General features: G+C 35.6%; 1 protein-coding gene across 6 annotated transcripts; it reads left to right on the forward strand.

The window, feature by feature from the left end:
- The first annotated feature begins 8798 nt into the window (after positions 1-8798).
- ak3 (adenylate kinase 3) lies at positions 8799-24793 on the forward strand. Of its 6 annotated transcripts, XR_007427342.1 has the most exons (7): positions 8799-9097; positions 12946-13065; positions 17232-17404; positions 22648-22800; positions 22835-22936; positions 22971-23080; positions 23119-23261. XR_007427342.1 is itself a non-coding variant. In XM_049468358.1 (5 exons), exons 1-5 carry the CDS (start codon positions 8950-8952, stop codon positions 22838-22840), a joined length of 600 nt encoding a protein of 199 aa, XP_049324315.1. In that variant the 5' UTR covers positions 8799-8949; the 3' UTR covers positions 22841-23081. The 6 variants fall into 6 exon arrangements, 3 of the variants coding, with proteins under 3 accessions (XP_049324315.1, XP_049324313.1, XP_049324316.1); XR_007427341.1 differs by having other exon boundaries at positions 22835-23080; positions 23119-23264; XR_007427343.1 differs by lacking the exon at positions 22835-22936 and having other exon boundaries at positions 23119-23253.
- Positions 24794-24903: the final 110 nt, after the last annotated feature.

Here is a 24903-nt window from a genome sequence, read left to right on the forward strand (position 1 = left end):
AAATTACCGGAGGACCACAGAGTTCAGAGAAAAACAGTAGATAATTCAGCCTGAAATTTTCTGAGAAGGATGTCTGAGAAAAACACGTACACGTTCTGGACGGGAATAAAATCACAAAGAAAAAAAAAACATAAAAGACTTAAAAAATAAACCTCTGGTTCATTTGTACTCTCACAAATCCGATTTTTTGCTCAATGTGGCACAGACCTGTTTTTTTTCATGGCTGTGTGAACAGGCCTAATCTGATTTTTTTCTAATCATATTTGACTCATTAAGCCCTATCTGGAGGGGATTAGTTTTTAGGGGATCCCCCCCCCCCCCCCCCCAGAACAATCATGTACATGTTTTTCTCTGACGTCCTCTGAGAAAATTATAGGCTGAATGATCTACTACTGTTTTTCGCTGAGTTTGTTTATTTGAAGCGTTTCTCCCTCTGTTTGGTTTGGTTTCACACAAGAAGAACCCAGCATTTTCTTCTCTATCAGTAGGGTTCAGGTTGCTTCAACCTGTCAGACCCATCTGTTTTGTCACTGAAACATATGGGATTGGGCGGAGCTACACATTGCAGAAGCAGAAGTTGTGTGGCTTTACTTAAGAGAGACATTGATCTAGTCATGTTTTTTATAGCAAATGGTTGATGTTAATGGTTGATCCGCTTGTGCTGGGCCACTGCAGCCTCTGCTTTCTGTTCTTGGCTGACAGAAGAAGAATCTGACATGGTTTCTGCTGTTGTATTTCATCTTCTTCAAATTTGAAAGTGTTAATAATTTTGGGATTCTATGGTTGTACAGAGTGGTTATCAGAGTTACTGTAGCCTTTCTGTCAGCTCCAACCAGTCAGATTTTTCTTTTTGTTCTTAAACATATTGAGATAATCAAAGCTGCACATCATTATACTATAAATGCAGCCAGTAGAGACACTAGATCTCTGGCTTTAATTTTGAGAGAAATTTCACATTATCCAAAGCTGGCCAATTTTCCATTAAGACATTGCAGTGCTGCCACATGATTAGAACCATTACTGACCTTACAGCACCTGTTACTGTTTCACTGTATATTCTATATTAAATATAGAAACTGTATCCATATCTGCAGCAGTGTGACTTACTAACAATACAATTTCCAAAACATTAGCCATGTGACACATCAGGTAAATGTCAAGGACAGCAAACAGGCAGGCCGACTGTGATTATGTGATAAAACGGTTTACAGCCTTCAGTATGTTTCTAAATATATCAGTATTGGAGCTGCACTCCTGATAGCGCACTGTTAGCGGGTGAAAGGATGTGTCTGAGCTCTGGGTGGCAGGTTTGAACTGACTGTCTGTATTAATCAGTGAATATAAGCTGAGCTACAGTTTATATTTTATGAGCAGTGGAAATATAATTTATGCTGTAGCTCTTAAAATGTAAAACTTCATATATGCAGAAATTTGAGATCTGAGACTTTAGACTACATAGAAATTATATTTTCACGATATATTTAATCATATATTCACTTTTATTTTCCCTTTTTATTGTGCATGTTTCTAACCTGTCCTGACAATCTGTGAGACAGGGTAGATGATTTTAGCAAAAATTGCCATTTGATAAAAATCTGATTTAAATTCATGCTTTTTATGGAGACCATAGTATAAAATGTCTTAAATAAGAATAAAAAAAAGGATGTGATGTCACTGATGTTAAAGATTACATTCTTAAAGGGGTGGGGTTATCACAAGATGACATAATGAACAGGAAGCTCTCTTGAAAAAAGCTAAATTAAAAATTTAAATGCCTAAATTATTAAAATACTTGTTTAAAATATGTTGTTTTACCACTTTTCATAAATTATTAAGCTTCTCTATTCAACCAGGCTGTACTGCAGACAAGGCAAAAGCCCCCCACCACACAAACACATCAGAGAAAACTGTATAAAATGTACAAAAATTGTTATTTAAAGTGTAATTTAACATTGCTCTATATGTGTAATAATATCTTTCAACAAAATAAATGTTGAAAATTTTTATTGTTACTCTTGTTTATGTCAACTTATTGTTAGTAAAAGTGTAAAGTTTAAACAACTGTGACACAAAAGACCCAGTTGTATACCGAAACAGTGGAGGCTTTAACCTATAACAGATCATAGAAAGCTCATAAATCATAAATAAAGTATTATATTTATTATTATGTCAGTATGAGCAGCTGTAGATGTACACTGGCTGTGTTAAATATATGTAGAGCTGTAGTTGAATTCTCTGACCTCCTGCTCTGTGACGCCCTGCTTATAATATTTATAATAAAGTGTCTGTAATATATAATAATGATACGCACTGTAATCTAACCCGAACTAAACCCTCTTATTACAGCGTCTCTCAGTGTGCAGACCCGGGACGTGTGCAGCTGTAGGACACTGCAGGACGCCTCATTGTCTCGCTCTGGACTCTGACCAGGAGTGAAGTCACTAAAACACATGATCACACAGCCACTCCTTCATCTGTCACACGGCCATGGCATCACCGCTGACATCACTGCTGACATCAAAGCTCGTCCTGGTGAACGGTGACACAGGAAGAGAGGGAAAGAAGTAAATTTCTTTAAAAAGAAAATCACTAATCTATCTTTCTATCTATCTATCTATCTATCTATCTATCTATCTATCTATCTATCTATCTATCTATCTATCTATCTATATTTAACATTGTAGCATGCTTGTAAGTAATAACACAAATGTTATAATATATATACTAAAAACTCAATAATACTAACACAGAATTAACACAATTGCAACAATATGGTAATAACAGGTTAGCAATAATAGAGTAAAGATACAATAGTGTTAACCCCATAATAATAACTTAATAACGTAACGTAATAATATGGTTAAAACACAATAGTAAAAACATATGCTATTACAAAAACATTGTAATAGCATGGTAACACAATAGTAATTATGTTGTGATAGCAACATGACTGTAATCACATAGTCTTGCAAACATATACATATAATAATAATGCAGAATTTCTAACATTGTAGCATGCTTGTAAGTAACAATTGTTATTACACAAATGTAATAATATATATACTAAATACTCAATAATACTAACACAGCATTAACACAATTGCAACAACATGGTAATAACAAAATAGCAGTTACACTGTAAAGACACAATAGTAATGGCACAGTAATAACCCCATAATAACAATACCTATTAATATATGATTTAAAACATATACCATTGTAATACCGGTCTAATAGCATGGTAACACAATAGTAATAATTGTGTAATAGCACACAAATATTATAAAAAACGTATAATAATATGGCAATAACAGATGTAATCATTTAGTAAAGCTAACATTAAAATAACGCATTAGTAGCATTAATAGTATGCAATAATATTATTATAACATGCTAACAACACTGTAGTAATAATTATCACTGTACCATAGTAATAACTACTACTACTACTACTACTACTAAAAATAATAATAATAATAATAATAATAATAATAATAACAAGATAAAAACAATAGTAATAATAAAATAAATATAAAAATAATAATAATAACAAAAAAAGTAAAATGTGCTACACCCCCCCCCCCCCCTCTCTTCCTGTCTCATGTTTCACCATGAACGGTTGTTCCGAAAAGTTGAGTCAGCAGTGATGTCATAGTCTTGTGACTATAGTGTCCAAACCATGTTGTTTCACTTTATTCATATCATTGTAATTATTATTATGAACTGCTTTTCCCTTATTATTATTGTATTTATTTATATACTGTTAGTTCTGCTGTCTAATAGTATAAAAAGACAGATGGAAAAAAATAAAGACTTATTCCCCTGTATAAAGCTGTAAAGGCGCGTGTGTGTGTGTGAGTGTGTTAGTGTGTGTGTGTGTATGTTAGTGTGTGTGTATGTGTGTGTGTTAGTGTGTATGTGTGTGAGTGTGTTAGTGTGTGTGTGTGTGTGTGTGTGTCTGAGTGTGTTAATGAGTTATTGTGTGTGTGTGTGTGAGTGTGTTAGTGAGTGTGTGTGTGTGTGTGTGTGTGTGTGAGTGTGTGTGAGTGTGTTAGTGAGTGTGTGTGTGTAAGTGTGTGTGTGTGTGAGTGTGTTAATGTGTTAGTGTGTGTGTGTGTGAGTGTGTGAGTGTGTTAGTGTGTGTGTATGTGTATGTGTGTGTGTTAGTGTGTATGTGTGTTAGTGTGTGTGTGTGTGTGTGTGTCTGAGTGTGTTAATGAGTTAGTGTGTGTGTGTGTGTGTGTGTGTGTTAGTGAGTGTGTGTGTGTGTGTGTGTGTGTTAGTGAGTGTGTGTGTGTGTGTGTTAGTGTGTATGTGTGTGAGTGTGTTAGTGAGTGTTTGTGTGTGTGTGTGTGTGTGTGTGTGTGTGTGTGTGTTAGTGAGTGTTTGTGTGTGTGTGTGTGTTAGTGAGTGTTTGTGTGTGTGTGTGTGTGTGTGTGTGTGTGTGTTAGTGAGCTCAGGGTTGGGAGGAGTGTTCTGATAGTAAAAGCTGGTCTTTACTCTGTTATGTAATCCTGATTTGCAGCAGGTAGATTGAATGGTAGGATGAGTTCATTTTTCCATTATTGGTGCGACTCGTATACGCAGATCCAGTGTGTATCTGACGAGGAAGTGCAGAGCAGCGGCTCTTCCTGTTTCTACTGACAACAGAGTTGCATATCATGTGTACATATACACACTCAGATACAGCTGCTGTGTATGGGTTTTGAGTTATCTTCTGTTTAAATCTGTACTCAGTGTGCTTTTTACCAAGAGCTTGGAGGGGTAATAGGATCAACTCTTTATGTAGTTATTATAAATTTTAATGTACTGGAGGACTGGAGATACATTACAATATCCAACTCATTTTTTATTACTACAAAAACATACAAAGGACTAAAACTACTACTGGACTACTGATTAATCTAGTAACTTACAACATATAGAGCTAAGTGATGGTGCCCCTGCTAATTCATATTCAAAGAGTCCTATTTTATTGGCAATACTTCTATACAGGGACTAGACAAGCTGTATATATGTGTCCAAAAAGATTAAGACATATCTCTGAATGTTTATAATGAGGCCCTTAGATGATCTAGTAAAAGTAGAGACTGCCATCTTGTGGTTGTGTTGAGATGTTTCAGAATTTTTTCAGGTAGTAAAAAAATTACATTTGAGATAACATTTACATTTATATTTATGGCAGTTAGCTGACACTTTTATCCAAAGTAACTAACTAGGTTCATATTTTATTACAGAGGTGGAGCAATATAGAGTTAGAGTCTTTCCCAAGGACTCTTATCAGTGTAGCACAGTATAGTCACCCAGATTGGGACATAATGAGAATCTAGCAGTTGTTCTTTACATGCTGTCCAAATTTTAATGATGAATAGACCATATGATGAAATGCTCCAAAATAAATTTTAATCAATTATTTAACAATTATTGAAAGTTAAGATGCTTTTTTCAGCCTAAAAAGGAGAGCAGTCAAGTTCTAAAGAAGCCTAAAAGGAGGTAGACTTGGTCTAAAGAGGGGCTGCCATGATGGCCTAAAAGGCACCCGAGGCCGAATAAAGAGCAGCCTATGACTAAAGAGAGTCAGCCTATGACTAAAATGCCTTCCTGTTTAGCTTAGCTTTCTACTAGCTTCTGTTCTGATTTTGTTGTTCTTATTTTTATTTGATCATTTTTTAAATCTATTTTATTCTATATTTTATTAGAATATAAATGTCTTTTATCATCTACTATTTTATTATTTTATTATTATTGTTTTATTTGTTTTATATTACTTTTACAATTACCTGTTTTATTTAATTTTATTGTGAAGCCCTTTGAGCTGTATTTTATGAATGAAAGGTGCTATATAAATAAAGTTTATTATTATTATTATTATTATTATTATTATTATTATTATAAAGAGGGGCTGCCTTGACCTAAATAAAGGCATCCGTGTTCTAAAGGGAGGCAGCTATGGCCTAATGGTGGTGGATTAAAGGGGCAGCTGTGGCCTAAAGGCAACCATGTGCTAAAGGGAAGCAGCCATGGCCTAAAGGGGGGCAGCTGTAGCTTAAAGGTGGAGAAGCCATGGGCTAAAGGGAAGCAGCTATTCCCTACAGGGGGGCATTTATGGCCTAAAAAAGAGAAGCCATGTTCCAGGAAGCAGCCATGTCATAAATAGGCCAACATAGGAAACCATAGCTTAAAGGGTGGAACCTATGGGCTAAACGGTGGTAGCCGTGGCCTTAAGAGGGACAGCCAAGTCCTAAAGGTGAAAGTCATGGTCTAATTACAGCTGTGGCCTAAAGAGTAGCAGTCGTGACCTAATGCGGCCTTCAAGTCCGAGGTCGGAGGTCGTAATTACGATTTGACATGCGTTCGAGTGTTTTATAGTCGGGTGGAAATAGACGCATTAGGAAAATCCTTTTCTTTATACTTTTGGTCCATCATCATAAAAAACAGGAGGTTCATTTTGCCCTACTCCAAGAGAGTAACTCAAAAACAACCTATACAGCTTAAAACTACTATTGCTAACAAGCGCATAGTTTTTACCGTTTACTTGCTGCCATGATCTCTTCTTACTGACACGCCCCCAACCTGGGAAACTCAGGGCTTATCTTATGAAAAATCTGAGTTTCCCACTGATAAATTTGAGTTTTTGGTTGCATTCATGTGCCCTCATCTCATAAATATATAAATATATCCAATACGACTTAAAGAGGCAGCATAAAGGGAGGCAGTCCCATGTGTTCACTGCCCTAAATGGCTTAAACTCAGAGGGTGAACTGTGATTATAACAGTAAAAGTGAGCTTAATCATAATTATCAGCTGATCTTTATTTTGCTGACTGTGTGAATCACTATACTCACCTGTGCATGTTCTCATCTGGTCAGCTGTTTGTTTTGGCCCAAAGCCATCTGTGCTTTTAGTGTCGGTGATATTAACGCAGTATTAGCTAATGCTCTAATAATGCACAGATCAGCATTACTCAAACACAGATCACCCTCTCAACTGCAGCCTATTGACCCAAACATGACAAGCATCAATCACATTATATAACCACATTATATAATAAATAGAGCAGAATCTCAGTCTTTTGTCTGTATTTAGTGAGCTATTTAAAAGCTTCTGTGTGGAGCACTGGAACTACTGATAAGGCCTTTTGAGTTGATTCCTAATGTGATGCTTTTACCTTTTTTGAGTATTTTACTACTACTACTATTATTATTATTATTATTATTATTATTATTATTATTATTATTATTATTATTATTATTATTGTTATTATTATTATTCTACTGTTACAGGTACATATGCAAGAAAATGTAACAGTTTTTGATTAGTAATTATATTATACATATTATACATATTATAAATGTTTTAACACGTTGACGTAGATTTAAAAAATATATATTTTTTAACAAGACAGAACAAAATAAGGTGAACTGAATAAAATAAACAAAGATTAGAAAACAAACCCAACAAAGCTAAATACAAAACTGACAAACTACTAGACAGACAAGCCAAACTCAGAACCACCATGAACGGTCCGTAATACACACAAGACCAGATAAGCAACACTAAAACATTAAAAAAAATCTATATATAAAGAGGGAAGGAGAGAGATACAAACTGGGAGAAACAAGGAACACCTGGAGAAGAACTGAACTTTATATTTGAGTTAATAAGTGTAGCTTTCGGTACCAAAAACTAACGATAACAGCAAATACACAGTTAAATGCTAGTTACCGTGAGAGCTAAATTAGCTCCTAGTTCTTTTATTTAGCTATTTGCTCTGGCTTATTCTCAGTTCAGCAGGGGTTCTAACCTGTTCCAGTCGGTCAAAAGGTTCATTTATTTCCGTATCTAAGAATTTCTTGTTAAAAATAGTATCTAATTCCCAGATACATTAACTTCCTTTGCTAGTTAGCTAATTAGGTAGACAATGTGCTAAAGCTAGCTATGCTATACTCTACATTAGCATGTTAGCTAGCTAGTCTCAGTGTTTACATGGAGAAGCCTAGATAGTGCTAACTAAATAAATTAGCATTATTTTTTTGGTTGAGTTACATTTTTTAAGATTGAAGTTGTAGAAACAGTCTTTATTTAACATTGTCTAATATAGATTTGTTAATGTTAAAAGTCTGACATTTAATCAATTCTGTGCTGCCCACAAATTATAATAAAAATATAAAAAATAATAATTTAAATGTGTCTTTCCACATTGCAAGAGTGCATGATCATATACAGTACATAAGGAATCATGAAGTAACTTAAAAGTGTTAAACAAACCAAAATTATCTGGGGAGCTGTTTGTTAACTTGTGGTTTCTGAGGCTGGTAACTCTGATGAACTTATTCCGAATAAAAGAGAAAACTCTCGTTCTTCCTTTCCTGGGGCGTTCCTGATGAGTGCCAGTTTCAACATCAAAGTTCTTGTTTTTTTCAAATTTAATGACCTTCATTTATATATATATATATATATATATATATATATATATATATATATATATATATATATATATACATATATAATATAATATATATGTATATATATATATATATATATATATATATATATATATATATATATATATATATATATATACATATACATATATATATATTGCAGAACAGCAAATTATTGCAATGTAATTTTTTCCCAATATTGTGCAGCCCTAGCAAATGTGACATGTTATTAAGTTATTATGTTTATTGTTATTAAGTGTACTGTGTATAGTGTTTTCACTTCTATTCAAACTGAGCGGCATGTTTTTCAGGGGGCGTGGTTTATGTAAGTAACGCCCCCTCGGCTCTACGTCACGGCGGTGTTGCTGCATGCAGATGAGGTGGCTGAGCAGAGCTGCAGCTCGCTGGAGTTCAGTGCTTTTATTTACTGCAGGGGAGCAGCGATTAAACCGAATTAAACCCGAATTAAACAGAATTAAAGCCTGATAAACTGAGTGTGAACAGGATGGGATTACTCAGGGTGTTCCGGGCGGTGATTATGGGACCCCCGGGCTCCGGGAAAGGCACGGTATCCAACCGGATCACCGACAGTTTCGGGCTGAAGCATCTGTCCAGCGGAGACATTCTGAGAGCCAATATTAAAGCCAAGACCGGTAAGAACCTCCACATCAGCTTTAACAGCATTTATATATCTTTATTTATCATTATATATCAGTAAAATCAGGAGTTTTCCTCCAGTAGGATTGTGTGTGTGTGTTAGTGTATGTGTGTGTAAAGGGAGTTTATTGGAGATTAAAGTGTTTTTAGCTTAATAAAAGTTGAGATTAGTGTGTTTTGGGTGAGTTTCTGCTCTTTCAGGAAGCTGTTAGAGAAGTAAACAGTGTGAGTGGAGCTCCATCAGTCTGAAGGTGGTGGAGGTGGGGGTTGTTGTCCTCCTGCTGCTTTATGGCCTCCAGGAGAAAGTTAATTGGAAGGAGAGTGGAGGAAAAGCTAAACGCAAGTATTTTCAGAAGTTTTGTAAAGTAATAGACACTTTTTTTTAGTCTGGAAAGCTGTTTTAGCTTAAAATCATCATAAAATAACACCGGCTTTGCAGAACAGAATAAGAGAACTGTGTACTGTATATATTAGTATACACCAAAATATGTGGCCAACATCTGCCAGCATGGCAAATCATTTTAAACCCTAAGTTTACATGACTGATACTGGTCATTAACCAGTCACACATTTCTGTAATATACCGTGATAGCAAAGAGCACGTTATTTGTTTGGTTTCATTACCTGGACTTGAGTTGTAGTGAACCACTTTTTTAGCCGATGCTCCCAACAGACAATAGGGGCATAGAGTTACCTATGCAATTAATTTACAAACTCAACGTAGCTTCATGCACTTCATTGGTAGAATTCTGGGAGCCCTGACATTTAAACGAGGCACTGAGAACTTTGAAAGTGTACAGATTTACTGTGTAGATAATGTGTTTTAATACAGTTAATTAAAAACACTGTTCATGCACAAAGTATCTTTAGCTAGTTCTCTAAACACCACCACATTGGAATTGAGCCACAATATGTCAATTGATGAGCATAAATTACAATCTAAATGTATTCTACTAGTATAAAGTAATCGTAGATAAATAGGTTAAATAGTAAATTATAGGTAAGTAAATCAGTGGCAATGAATATGGCTGCACAGTATATCATTATCTACAACTATCGCAATATACACACAAGCATCACAGAACATGCATTGTCAATGTACATTTAATGTCAACATGCAATGTCAATATACATTTTAATGTAAATATACTTTATTTAACTGCTAAATACAATTCACACTGCAGTCCATTATATTCCAAATTTTCCCCTCGGGGATCAATATAGTATCCATCCATCCATCTATGGTAATACCTACCAGATTTTTGATTAATACCTAATACCATTTATTTTACTACAAGGATTGATGCACAGAACGTCTCGCAATTGTTTTTAAAAGGCCTCTATTGTTAAGCATCAGAAAATATATATATTGCAGAACAGCAAAATATCTCAGTGTAAATTTTTCCCAATATTGTGCGGGCTGCAAAATGCAAAATGTGACATGTGTTGTCCCACTTATGTGACTAGTAAGAATGGCTTTTTAGTTATGTAGATCTGATATTATTACTAGTAAACATAAAAATAAATGTAATTTGATTTCCTACTAGTAAAATTTGACCATATATCACTGGTGTGATTTTAGCCTAAAACAGTCTGAAATGAGCTTTAGGGTTGTGGGGGGTTTTACTACTGCTTGATGGGCTCTAGAAAAATAGTTAAGAGATTTCAGTTGTGTAAATAAACAGGTAGTTGTTTACCACACAGTACTTTTATTTTAGGGTGCAGAGTTTTGTTGGAACAGTAGAAGCTTTCTGTAGATGACCTGCTGAGGTAATCTGCTCTCCTCAAGCTCCTCCTAATCCACCCACATCTCCTCTGTCCTGCGTCCTCAGAGAGCAGGAGTATCTTTCAGCAGGACTCCAGTTGCCTGATTATCTGCAGATCATTGACCTTTTGAAATGCAAAGGTCTTTTTTATTTTATGGACCTTTAACAAAAGCACCCAACCTCCCTTTCCCACCTAATCAATCACCAGCAGTTCGGTTTCAGCACTGACCTAATCACCTAATCACTCTGAACTAACAGTGGCGGCCTGATTTCCATGAGAACTTTAAGTTTTGATCCAGTTTATCAACTAGTTTCTGCACTCTTGACTTGTTTCAGCTTGTAAAAGGAACAGATTGTTTGTTTAAGACAGAAATCTGATCCCAGATCAGCACTGCTGAGTAGTCCTGAGTAGGGGTGGGCGATATGGCCCTAAAATAATATCACAATATTTCATGATATTTTTGTGATAACGATACTCTTCGCGATATGACAAAACACTAGTTTAAAAAAATATATTTTAAGAATACACTACTGCAACAAAATGAAAATTTTATTTTATTTATTAACAAATACAAGAATTTTATCAGATTTGAAACAGAAGTGAATGATCCAGAATTATAAGTCATGATACTAATAATAATGTACTTCAAATATCTCCATATATCCAGGATTAAAGTAAAATAGATTATACTGGACAGATATAATGTCTCTAGTAGATATCTAATGGGCAATGAGAACAGTGTGAATTTTTCTTTTGATAAAAACAGTAAATAAGTAGAACCCTGATGTAATAATTAGGGGTGGGTGATATGGCAACATATTTCAGGGTATAATATTAGTATCTTTCACCACATTCAAAAATGTTGAAGATGCATAAAAACTGTGATTAAAAACCAGGATTATTCCACCAAATATGGATTTCTGAACTCTTATAACTTTATGAATATGAATTCTTTGCATTATTTGAGGTCTGAAGGCTCTGCATATTTTTTGTTATTTCAGCCATTTCTCATTTTCTGCAAATAAATGCTCTAAATGAGTTTAACAGCTTAGTTAGTTACAGAGGGGAAAATATAGTATCTCAAAGATATTGGTATTAGCAGATACTCATGCTATTAGTATTAGTATTAGTATCTGTATTTAAGTAACATAAAATGTAATATTGTATTTCTCCTGCCTCCAATATGGAGTAAATAAAAGCATGGGTCACATAAACGTATAATACATTTTAAAAGCCTGAAGTAAAGCAGCAGAATGGCTGTGAGATTAGCATGCTTTAGAGGCTGCTTAACTGCTAACAGTGCACTAACAGGATTTAATCCAGGGTAAAATAAAGACTGTATTGTCTAGTTCAATTGTCTACTTCAAATACAGGCCAAGCTTTGTCCTGGATTAAAACAAAAATAAACTGATTTTTTTAGTAATCTAAACCTTTTTACTGACCTTAATATTATCAATACCCATGTTTACTTATCAAGGATACATCATTATTGAGCTGCCATACTGTCTTTGTTTTTTTGTTTATATTTATGTTTTTCCTCTAAACTTGTGTGATTACATTAAGCATTTATATTCCAATTCCAATGTCTTTATGTTCTAAATAATTAAAACTGTATTGCTCTTTTAAAATAATGTGTAAATAGACATGTATAAATAATACACAAAAGTTACAAAAGAGCATGAGATATAATGATTCATATAAAAATGCAATAAAATATAAAGTATAAAGTAGAGTATTTTAGTGTGTGTAATGAAGGTAGTGCAGTTAAACACAGTGAAACAACAATGAACACCAGTTACTGATGTCAGACATACAGAAAGTGCAAATACACAGTTATATAATAATATTTAGCAGTGCAAAATTGTAGAGATGTAAACAGTGGACAGTATTAAAATGCATTATTATGCTGCTATATTATATCATTACATTATTACAAAATATGAGCTTAAAATTGCTATAATATAGTTTATCGTAGTTATTTCTGTTTTTTATCATGATGGACCTATTTTAAACTGTAATTCTGCTTTAACTGTGTGTGTGTGTTTTTAGTGATTTTTATTGTTATGTTTCTCTGCAGAACTGGGTCTGCTGATGAAGTCGTGTATAGATCAGGGTCAGCTGGTTCCTGATGACGTTATCTCTCGCCTCATCCTGTCTAACCTGAGGAATATGGATCACAGCAGCTGGCTGTTAGACGGTAAAACTCTTATAAATCCTCCGGCTTTGGGTCGGTTCAGACAATCACATGCTTCTGTAGTTAAAAGGCTTTTATTTTGTAGAGCTCAGATTTTATAACTGCTGGTGAAAAGATTAATCCTCCTGTAGTGTTTTAAAACTGGATCAGATATTTGGGCTGTTTTTAAAGAGCCACGCAAATCATGCACACTAAAAAAAATACGTACTTTAGATTTATATTTGATTTATATTCATATCAGTATAAAGCTTGTCTCTGGGGCTGTACCTTATACTAAAGTACAATAGAGTACTCTTCAGTGAAAGTATATTTGGCTGTTTTAGGACACATTTTAATTTTGCTTCCTTACTAAAACAGTGCATTTGTAGTTAGAATGCATTTGTTAGGGCAGCCATAACAAAGCAGTGGCTTTCATAACAAACAAAAACTGTCTTAAATATAAACCCATAAATCTTTACAGTAAATGGTAAAATAAATACAGAGACACAACACTGCTGTGGTTATGCTAAGGGCCAATAGGTTGTCAATAGGGCACACTTCTACTTCCATACTCCTAAAATGTATGAATTTAATGTGTCATAAATGTGCTGCTTTATACATATATGTATTTTTTATCACAATACTATACAATATTGTAGGGGCAAGATTAAAATGTGACGATATTACTCGTCAAGCTTAAACCTGTCTCGCGAAAAAAACAGTTTAGTGTGGACTTTTTAAGAGGGATCTGGCAACACAGTAGCGATAGCAGCGAGTGTGGGGGCTGAGCAGTGAGAGCAGCTCTCAGCATAAAAGATGCTTCTACTACTTTTAAGTTGTATGTCTGGCTGCATTTTGGCTCCAGTGAAAACAATAATCGGTAACAGAGTGACCAACAAGACACAAACCATATGTAAATACTGTAAGTAAATCCTACACGTGACTGTTTCATAGGCAGTTGTACTAATCCCGTAGCTCTGTACTGTATTAAAAAAATGTTCTGTCTCTGTTTGCACTTCAAGCATAGTCTTAATATGACTGGTTATGGTTATGCATAGTTAAATTACAAGAGATTTAGGAGAAAAAAACACAAACCATAGTCTTAATATGACTGGTTGTGGTTTGCACTTATTGTTTGCACTATATAAGACCTAGAAAAGTTTTATTTTATTTTTTATTCTTATTCTTATTTCTATTTCTTATCAAATCAATGTGTGAGAGAAACCAGTCTGTTAAGTTTGCGTTATATGATTTTGTCAAATAAAACTCTAGTTTTCAAGCCATTTTTCATTTTTGACGTTTTCTTTAAAATGTTATTTTTAAAATCTTGTCTCGTCTCATCTTGTTCTCGTGATATTAGTGTCTCGTCACACCCCTACAATATTGTGATTATACAACTTCAATATAAGTACATTGTCTAAATCATAGTGGTGCTTAGTATATTTATTAAGCACACACTGAGGTTTATAGTGATGTAATAAGTGAGAGGAGTGTGTGAATAGTGAGAGGAGTGTGTGAATAGTGAGAGGAGTGTGTGAATAGTGAGAGGAGTGTGTGAATAGTGAGAGGAGTGTGTGAATAGTGAGAGGAGTGTGTGAATAGTGAGAGGAGTGTGTGAATAGTGAGAGGAGTGTGTGAATAGTGAGTGGAGTGTGTGAATAGTTAGAGGAGTGTGTGAATAGTGAGAGGAGTGTGTGAATAGTGAGAGGAGTGTGTGAATAGTGAGAGGAGTGTGTGAATAGTGAGAGGAGTGTGTGAATAGTGAGAGGAGTGTGTGAATAGTGAGAGGAGTGTGTGAATAGTGAGAGGAGTGTGTGAATAGTGAGTGGAGTGTGTGAATAGTGAGAGGAGTGTGTGAATAGTGAGAGGAGTGTGTGAATAGTGAGAGGAGTGTGTGAATAGTGAGAGGAGTGTGTGAATAGTGAGGGGAGTGTGTGAATAGTGAGAGGAGTGTGTGAATAGTGAGAGGAGTGTGTGAATAGTGAGAGGAGTGTGTGAATAGTGAGTGGAGTGTGTGAATAGTGAGAGGAGTGTGTGAATAGTGAGAGGAGTGTGTGAATAGTGAGAGGAGTGTGTGAATAGTGAGAGGAGTATGTGAATAATGAGTGGAGTGTGTGAATAGTGAGAGGAGTGTGTGAATAGTGAGTGGAGTGTGTGAATAGTGAGTGGAGTGTGTGAATAGTGAGAGGAGTGTGTGAATAGTGAGAGGAGTGTGTGAATAGTGAGAGGAGTATGTGAATAATGAGTGGAGTGTGTGAATAGTGAGAGGAGTGTGTGAATAGTGAGTGGAGTGTGTGAATAGTGAGTGGAGTGTGTGAATAGTGAGTGGAGTGTGTGAATAGTGAGAGGAGTGTGTGAATAGTGAGTGGAGTGTGTGAATAGTGAGAGGAGTGTGTGAATAGTGAGAGGAGTGTGTGAATAGTGAGAGGAGTGTGTGAATAGTGAGGGGAGTGTGTGAATAGTGAGAGGAGTGTGTGAATAGTGAGAGGAGTGTGTGAATAGTGAGTGGAGTGTGTGAATAGTGAGAGGAGTGTGTGAATAGTGAGAGGAGTGTGTGAATAGTGAGAGGAGTGTGTGAATAGTGAGAGGAGTATGTGAATAATGAGTGGAGTGTGTGAATAGTGAGAGGAGTGTGTGAATAGTGAGTGGAGTGTGTGAATAGTGAGTGGAGTGTGTGAATAGTGAGTGGAGTGTGTGAATAGTGAGAGGAGTGTGTGAATAGTGAGAGGAGTGTGTGAATAGTGAGAGGAGTGTGTGAATAGTGAGAGGAGTGTGAATAGTGAGTGGAGTGTGTGAATAGTGAGTGGAGTGTGTGAATAGTGAGTGGAGTGTGTGAATAGTGAGTGGAGTGTGTGAATAGTGAGAGGAGTGTGTGAATAGTGAGAGGAGTGTGTGAATAGTGAGAGGAGTGTGTGAATAGTGAGAGGAGTGTGTGAATAGTGAGTGGAGTGTGTGAATAGTGAGAGGAGTGTGTGAATAGTGAGAGGAGTGTGTGAATAGTGAGAGGAGTGTGTGAATAGTGAGTGGAGTGTGTGAATAGTGAGTGGAGTGTGTGAATAGTGAGAGGAGTGTGTGAATAGTGAGTGGAGTGTGTGAATAGTGAGAGGAGTGTGTGAATAGTGAGAGGAGTGTGTGAATAGTGAGAGGAGTGTGTGAATAGTGAGTGGAGTGTGTGAATAGTGAGAGGAGTGTGTGAATAGTGAGAGGAGTGTGTGAATAGTGAGTGGAGTGTGTGAATAGTGAGAGGAGTGTGTGAATAGTGAGAGGAGTGTGTGAATAGTGAGAGGAGTGTGTGAATAGTGAGAGGAGTGTGTGAATAGTGAGAGGAGTGTGTGAATAGTGAGAGGAGTGTGTGAATAGTGAGAGGAGTGTGTGAATAGTGAGTGGAGTGTGTGAATAGTGAGAGGAGTGTGTGAATAGTGAGAGGAGTGTGTGAATAGTGAGAGGAGTGTGTGAATAGTGAGAGGAGTGTGTGAATAGTGAGAGGAGTGTGTGAATAGTGAGAGGAGTGTGTGAATAGTGAGTGGAGTGTGTGAATAGTGAGAGGAGTGTGTGAATAGTGAGAGGAGTGTGTGAATAGTGAGAGGAGTGTGAATAGTGAGTGGAGTGTGTGAATAGTGAGTGGAGTGTGTGAATAGTGAGTGGAGTGTGTGAATAGTGAGTGGAGTGTGTGAATAGTGAGAGGAGTGTGTGAATAGTGAGAGGAGTGTGTGAATAGTGAGAGGAGTGTGTGAATAGTGAGTGGAGTGTGTGAATAGTGAGTGGAGTGTGTGAATAGTGAGTGGAGTGTGTGAATAGTGAGAGGAGTGTGTGAATAGTGAGAGGAGTGTGTGAATAGTGAGAGGAGTGTGTGAATAGTGAGTGGAGTGTGTGAATAGTGAGTGGAGTGTGTGAATAGTGAGAGGAGTGTGTGAATAGTGAGAGGAGTGTGTGAATAGTGAGAGGAGTGTGTGAATAGTGAGTGGAGTGTGTGAATAGTGAGAGGAGTGTGTGAATAGTGAGAGGAGTGTGTGAATAGTGAGAGGAGTGTGTGAATATTGAGAGGAGTGAATAACTTGGGGCACAGTGAGGGTATTTGTGCTGTGTGGTGATTCAGTATGAGGTTGGTATTAGAGTATATGAGTATTAGAGGATAAAGAGCAGAGTAATGGTGGTAAATCCTCCGGTTCACCAGTGTTTTCACCGTTCAGGTTTTCCTCGCACCGTGGCGCAGGCGGAGAGTCTGGACAGCATGTGCACCGTCGACACCGTCATCAACCTGGACGTCCCGTTCCAGACCATTAAAGAGCGCCTGACTTCCCGCTGGCTCCACCTGCCCAGCGGCCGAGTCTACAACACCGACTTCAACCCCCCCAAAATACCAGTCAGTACATCATTTACATATTAAAATAAAGATCTAAAACTGATTATACTGTTTTATATTTACACTTTACCTGATTTTATAACAAAATACGCATAAGCAACAGAATACTTAATGAAGTGCATTTTATATCTGTATCTGTGGAGATCAACCACTGACTGTAAAATACAGCTCTGTAAAAAATGAAGAGAGCACTTCAGTTTCTGAATCAGTTTCTCTGATTTTGCTATTTATAGGTTTATGTTTGAGTAAAATAAACATTGCTGTTTTATTCTATAAACTACAGACAACACATGCAAATATTGTCATTTATTTATATAAATCTCAGCTGTAATTCCCTGTGTGTTTATAATGAGTGTGAAAGCCCAGAGCAGCAGCGCAGCATCGGGAGCTGTGATTGGTCAGCTCTGGGAGGTGAACGCTGCAGGCTGAGCTGTAATGAGGCTGCTGGATGATGTTTCCTGAGACTGAGGGATTAGAGATAAAGACACAGAGAGAGGAGTGTGTGTGTGTGTGGTTGTGAAAGCAGCACAGGGTTATTGGGTTATTGTTTGAGGAGTTTACTGCAGGGACCTTTGCTCTGTTCTGCAGTTTAAAGGAGAACTCTAGTGTAAAATGTTCTGTGCTGAAGGGTTGGGTCAGTAAGGATCAGAACTGGTCTTGGCTATACTGGGAGGTGGGAGTGTGCTGAGGGGTGGGAGGTGGACTGGGTGGAAGCTGTGGAAAGGAAATGCTGAATACAGAGGTGTAAATCTGCTGATCATTTCTGTTAAACTACTTTAAAAGAGAATGTATTTAAAACAACACATGGAGAAAAGGTCAATAGTCTGCAGTTTTAGGGTATATATTCCACTGTTTATCCTCATAGCAATTGTTCAAAACAATTAAAGCTTTCCCTGTTTCAATACAAGCAAGATAAAGTCATTTATTAATACTATTGAATACAGCATGTGTCCCAATTAATAATCGCTTAATGACCCAGTTTTGTACCTACATCTTTGTATCATGTGGTCATATGATTACACTGCATTTATAACATAAACTTCATTCACCAGAAAGGTCCTGGATCTTGTAATTATGGTGCAAAACTCTTGGAAATGAATGTTAATTATAAAACATTCCTTTTGATTATTTAATTTTGACAAATTTGTTTGATGATTTTTTAACAAATTCTGTTCTGAAGGCTTTGTCAGAGGTTCCACCAATCACAGAAGTTCAGAGAGTCTCTCACATTTTAATGGGAGCTCCCTGTTGCCTGAAAATTATATACAATACCCTGAAAGTCTTCTTTTAAAGCAAGAAAAAAGGGGGAAAAAGAGGCATACACACATATAGAGAATCCCTCTCTCCCTATTTGAGCAATGTTCCATATTCCATATTATTGGAAAAACAACTCAACTACATAAAGAAAAAGTATAATTTCATACCTCTGCTTTCATGATGATTATCCCATTGTCCCTCTAAACCATACAAATCCCCAAAAAAAGAAAGTGAAAGTAAAAATTGTTAGTGGGTTTTATAACCAAGACTTGCATAATGAGGTCTAGTGTTTATATATATTTTCCTCGTGATAGTTTTACCACCCAGACCATATAAATGACTGAACAACTCTTTAGAAGCCTCAGTTTTAACTAAGTTTTTCACTTAATGTATAGTGAATGATCTGTGATGGATCTATGTGCTCAGAGACTGAATACAGCGTGTAGCTGTGACTGAAATCCCCCTCTCTCAGGATTTTTATCTGGAAAAGCACAGTGATGTTCCTCCAGATGGAACTGTAATTATCAGACCCCCACTGAGTTCAGTCAAAAAACAGGAGGTAGTTTACTCTGTCATTTTCTCAGGGGAGGAGGAGAAAAACAGAAACAGATAATCACTCATGAATACGAGTTAAAGCAGAGAATGACCTAAAACCCTTTAACCCCCCTGTTATGTTCATTTATCAGGAACAGTAATGGTGTTCCAGGGTCAATTTGAACCGGTTCATGTTTAATTATACAAAATATGTCTGGAACCAAAAAAATCCTAACAAGCAGTGTAAATATTTTATTACTAACTCCATTACTAATTATTCTATCAATATTTAATGCAATGGTGTTCCTTACATCTAACAGGTAATGCTTTAATTAGGATAATTCACTTGTTTTTATATTTAAAAAAATACGTTTCACTACTTCATTATTTTTGAAATATCGACATATGAAACAATAGTTCTACATAACATTGAAACATAACATTGCAGTTTTATTTAGTTTTAGGTTTTGTAATATGTGAGATGAACCATTTTCATATTATATGTTGATTACACTAATTAAGGCAAGCAGAAGAAGTTTCATACTGAAAAAGAAATACTTTTAATTCTTTTTCCCCGATCTTCAAACTTTAAAACAAGTCAATTTGACCTAGAACAAAACAGCAGGGTTAAATAATCCTGTTTAAATCTCTGAAATATATGTATTGGTCCTGAGGGTGCTCTCCTGCAGTTCTGTACTAAACCTACTGGGAGCTCGGTGGTGAGCACTGGTGTCTGGGGTATGAGCTGCATGAGTTACTGTACAGAGTTTTCAGTCCTGCAGGAGATCAGGTGAATTAATTACCCTGAATTACCCTGCTGTGTGTGAATTTGTATACGCAGAGGTTTCTATTAATAAAGTACACATACTTTATTATCTTACTTAAGTATAAACTTATTTTATCTCTACTTTACTAGAGTAATTTTTTACCTTTACATTTACTCACAATTATCTAAACTTTCTCCTCTTTACATTTTAATAAAAATGTCCTCGTTACTCCTATTTCATTTCAGCTGGTTTTCATTCCGGCTTCTCGTCGTTCAATAAGACCCCTATCCAGAGTATCTGGGGGGAGTAGTGCACTATAGGACTCTGTGGGCGTGGCCTAAGCTTTTGTTCTAAAAGGCTTTATTTTTTCTCCTTACATTACTTTTACTTTTATACTTTGTAGTTTTAAAACACTTTTACTTAAAGAGTAAAAAGCCTTGATGCTTTAACTAAAATACAGAAGTATTTTATTACATCTGAGTATCTATACTTCTACTGACATTCCAGGTGGATGCTACAGTGTTTTTAGTGGTTGCTAGGTAGTTGCTATGAAGTCTTAAGTGGTTATACAGGTGTTTGAGTGTGTTTGTATTATTGTGACATTGTGACAGAAGTATTTTATTAAACTCTAGTATCTATACTCCTACCTACAGAGTAATAAATGCAGATACTTTTCACATATTTGATTATAACTAAAAGCTTTCTTTACAAATTCAGACTGAACAGCAGGGATATGTAATGTTTTACAGCTACTGAAGTGTCAGTTATACATAGAACAGTTTGTTCTCGAAAATTCAAAAGAATGAAAGTTTAAAAATTCATTTTTTAACACAAAAACAACGTATATTTGTTGTATTTGGAGTCAAAAAGTTTCCTCTTGTTATAAATCCTAATTTTATTGTGACAGATCCACTCAGATGTCTCTACAGCTTCAGTTTTAATCCAGTTTTAGTTTTAATCTCAGATGCTGTGTGGGTTTAGAGCTGCTGTGTTCAGACTGCAGGGGGTTTATAGTGTTTTTGGTGTTTAGATCGGCTGTAGAGGAAGTATCCGGGGTGTGAGGTGGGGTTTGCTGTTTCAGTTCAGCTGCAGAATTCAGAGTTCATATGAAGGTCATTTCTGTTCCAGTGTGAGAAAGTCGCTGCTGTCCGTATTTGGGTTTGTTTACAGATAAAGTAAATTCCTCCAGAGGGGCGGAGTTTCACTGTCTGCTCTACTTTACTGCAGCAGAAACACTGTCAGTACAGCAGCTCTGAATAATCTATATATTCTCTATATTCTCTTTATTACTGTTTATTACATTCAACTCTACTCTCTACCCCAAGGCACATACAGCTCTGTAAAAAAATAGAGCACTTAAAAAGGATGAGTTTCTTTGATTTTACCAAATTGAAAACCTCTGGAATATAATCAAGAGGAAGATGGATGATCACAAGCCATCAAACCAAACATTAGAAGTTTAAACTTCTTGATTTTTTGCACCAGGAGTAAAGCAGCATAAAGTTTTCCAAAAGCAGTGTGTAAGACTGGTGGAGGAGAACATAATGTCAAGATGCATGAAAAAAAAACTGTGATTAAAACCAGGGTTATTCCACCAAATATTGATTTCTGATCTCTTAAAACTTTATGAATATGAACTTGTTTTCTTTGCATTATTTGAGGTCTGAAAGTTCTGCATCCTTTTTTTTTGTTATTTTAGCCATTTCTCATTTTCTGCAAATAAATGCTCTAAATGACAATATTTTTATTTGGAATTTGGGAGAAATGTTGTCTGTAGTTTATAGAATAAAACAACAATGTTCATTTTACTCAAACATAAACCTATAAATAGCAAAATCAGAGAAACTGATTAAGAAACTGAAGTGCTCTCTTCGTTTTTTACATGAACTGACTGAATGTAACAGCTAACAGTCTGTGAGTTATGACACTGGTTTTGGGTGTGTGTGAGTGTGTGTGTGAGAGAGTGTGTGTAAGAGTATGTGTGAGAGTGTGTGTGAGAGTGTGTGTGTGAGAGGGTGTGGAGGTGACTGATATAAAATGATAAGGATCAGGGTGTGTAGGATTGCACGTCACTAAAATGTGAGCAGTGTGAAACGTGTAGTACAGTGTGTTAAATTCAGATCATATTGTTACTGTACAGTAAGTAACTCCACTGCTGTTTACAGTTATAATTTTTTTAAACCTGAACAGATGCAATTCCTGTCTGAAGGAGGTGTAATCAGTTATATATCAATTAACCAGTGTTGGCCACATTAAAGTAATTAGTTATAGTTACTAGTTACTTCTCCAAAAAAGTTACTAACTGAGTTACTCCACTATAAAAGTAACTATTGCGTTACTTGCGTTACTCGCCCCCAAAACATACACACCTGCACCTTTGTCTGTATGTGTGAAGTTTAAAAAAAAAGTTAATTGATCGGCTAAAGTAACGTGCAGTAACGGGGTGTGGGAAATGGTAACAGTGTTATAGTTACAGTCAGAGTAATTAGTTAGATTACTCGTTACTGAAAAAAGTAGCGCCGTTTCTAACGCTGTTTATTTTAATGCCGTTACTCCCATCACTGGTAATTAACCACACAGATCTGTATCCTGACTGAACTCCTTATACAGGATATAAAACCTGCAGCTCGCCTGATTAAACTGTTCTAGAAACAGGTTTATATCAGTGTCTCTGTTTCTCTGCAGGGGCTGGATGATGTTACAGGAGAGCCTTTGATCCAGAGGGAAGATGACACACCTGAGACAGTGACCCGCAGACTGAAGGCCTACGAGTTCCAGACCCAGCCAGTGCTGGAGTATTACAGGTATAGAGTAATAACCAGATTTAGAGTATTACATGTATAGAGTAATAACCAGATTTAGAGTATTACAGGTATAGAGTAATAACCAGATTTAGAGTATTACATGTATAGAGTAATAAGCAGATTTAGAGTATTACATGTATAGAGTAATAACCAGATTTAGAGTATTACATGTATAGAGTAATAAGCAGATTTAGAGTATTACAGGTATAGAGTAATAACCAGATTTAGAGTATTACATGTACATATAGAGTAATAACCGGATTTAGAGTATTACAGGTACATATAGAGTAATAACTGGATTGAGAGTATTACAGGTACATATAGAATAAAACCTGGATTTAGAGTATTACAGGTACATATAGAATAATAACTGGATTTAGAGTATTACAGGTACATATAGAGTAATAACTGGAAATTTTAAAGAATTTAATTATTTATTTTAAATCATGGATGTATTCCCTAATATTTACCACTTTATACCTCCGAATAATAAGACATTTATTTTTTTATAAATATTACTGCTTTAAATATTTTTTTAATTCTAAAATCAGGAGTAAAGGAGTTCTGGAGACGTTCAGCGGAACCGAAACCAACAAAATCTGGCCTCACGTTCACACTTTCCTCACCAGGAAGATCCCTCACGTCCAGCAGATCCGCGGACAGGCCTAGACCTCCTCACTGTTATCCACTACACCGTCCACACCACGCACAGTGCTGGAGACCGAGGATTAGAAAGGGAACAGAGTCCCGAGATCAGCTCTGAGGAGAGCAGTGATCAGTCTGGGATTATTATTATTATAGAATTATTATTATAGGATTATTTTATTTAGTGTGGGTCGTAGCAGAGAGCAGAGAAACCTGTAGAACAGAGTCTCGCACTACAGTCGTTTCTCTAATCACTAATCATAACGCTCCGTCACTCCCAGTGCCTTACAGCTCCTATATATATATATATATATATATATATAGAAATAAATAGGCTACAGGGTCAAGTTTTTTAAAAGATATGTTAAGGTAGTAAATCTACAGTCTTAATGGGATTTTTTTTTATCTTTGAGATTTAAAATAAAATCTATTTTAATAAAACAATTTTAGAGTTTTGTAGTGTGTAATTCATACACTCTGTTAATACATGCACTAATATATATTTTTAAGCTAATTCAGGTTTTATCATCAGTTTAAAGTGATTTTAAGTGATTTTATTTGTCACTCTATTGATTTTAATATGCTTTGATAGTATTTTGCTTCTTATATGAACAGTGGTGTCTCTCAGCCATCAGTAACTGTACAGTAGCAGTACACTTAGATCAATCAAGCATAACATTATGACCACCTTGTTTTTTTTACACTAATTATAATTTTTTTCAGCTCTATTAAGCATATATTTCACTTTGGAGTTGAACAATAATTACAGACTGTATTGTGTTTGTGTTTCTCTGTATATTTTATTATTCTCCTCCTTATTGTCACCCTGTTCTTTAATAGGTGTTAATAGGTGGAGTTTTGGGACCAGTCTAGAAAAGTCTTAAATTCTTACTGTTAAATAATAATAAAAGATAGTATTTTTGCTTCTAGTAAAGCAGCATCTGTTTATAACACTATTGACTGAGCACGTTTGCAGTATTTTTCTGTGGATATTATTATTATGGGATAGTTTTTGGGATTGATTGTATTTATATATATATATTTTTTTGTGTTCTCACTAAGTGTTCTTCACAGAGTAGCCTTAATCTCCATCACTCCAGCACACTGCTGTAGAGCAACAACTCCAGTAGTTTTATTGGGATTTCTGTTCCATTGACTTTTTTGAATGATTTTCTTAAAAAATTATCTAAGTGATTTTTTTTAGAATGATTCATTTTTGAAAGATTATTATTATTATTATTATTATTTTTATTTTTTTAGCTAAGATCTTTAATGTCATTTTAGGGAAAATGCCACAAATGTCTTTTCAAGAATCCAAGAATGTTCATTGACAGTTATTACATATGCTAATTGATGTTAATTAAAGAAAATACATAAAAGTACACATTTAAACAATGTGTAGTCTATTTTTATTATATTTGTTTTGTACCTCTGTTGTTTATTATATGTTTTGTCCAGTATGATCGGCAAAAAGAAAACTGAATCATTGCAG

The sequence above is a fragment of the Astyanax mexicanus genome, chromosome 20 (assembly GCF_023375975.1).
Source record: "Astyanax mexicanus isolate ESR-SI-001 chromosome 20, AstMex3_surface, whole genome shotgun sequence".
Taxonomy (NCBI): Eukaryota; Metazoa; Chordata; class Actinopteri; order Characiformes; family Acestrorhamphidae; genus Astyanax; species Astyanax mexicanus.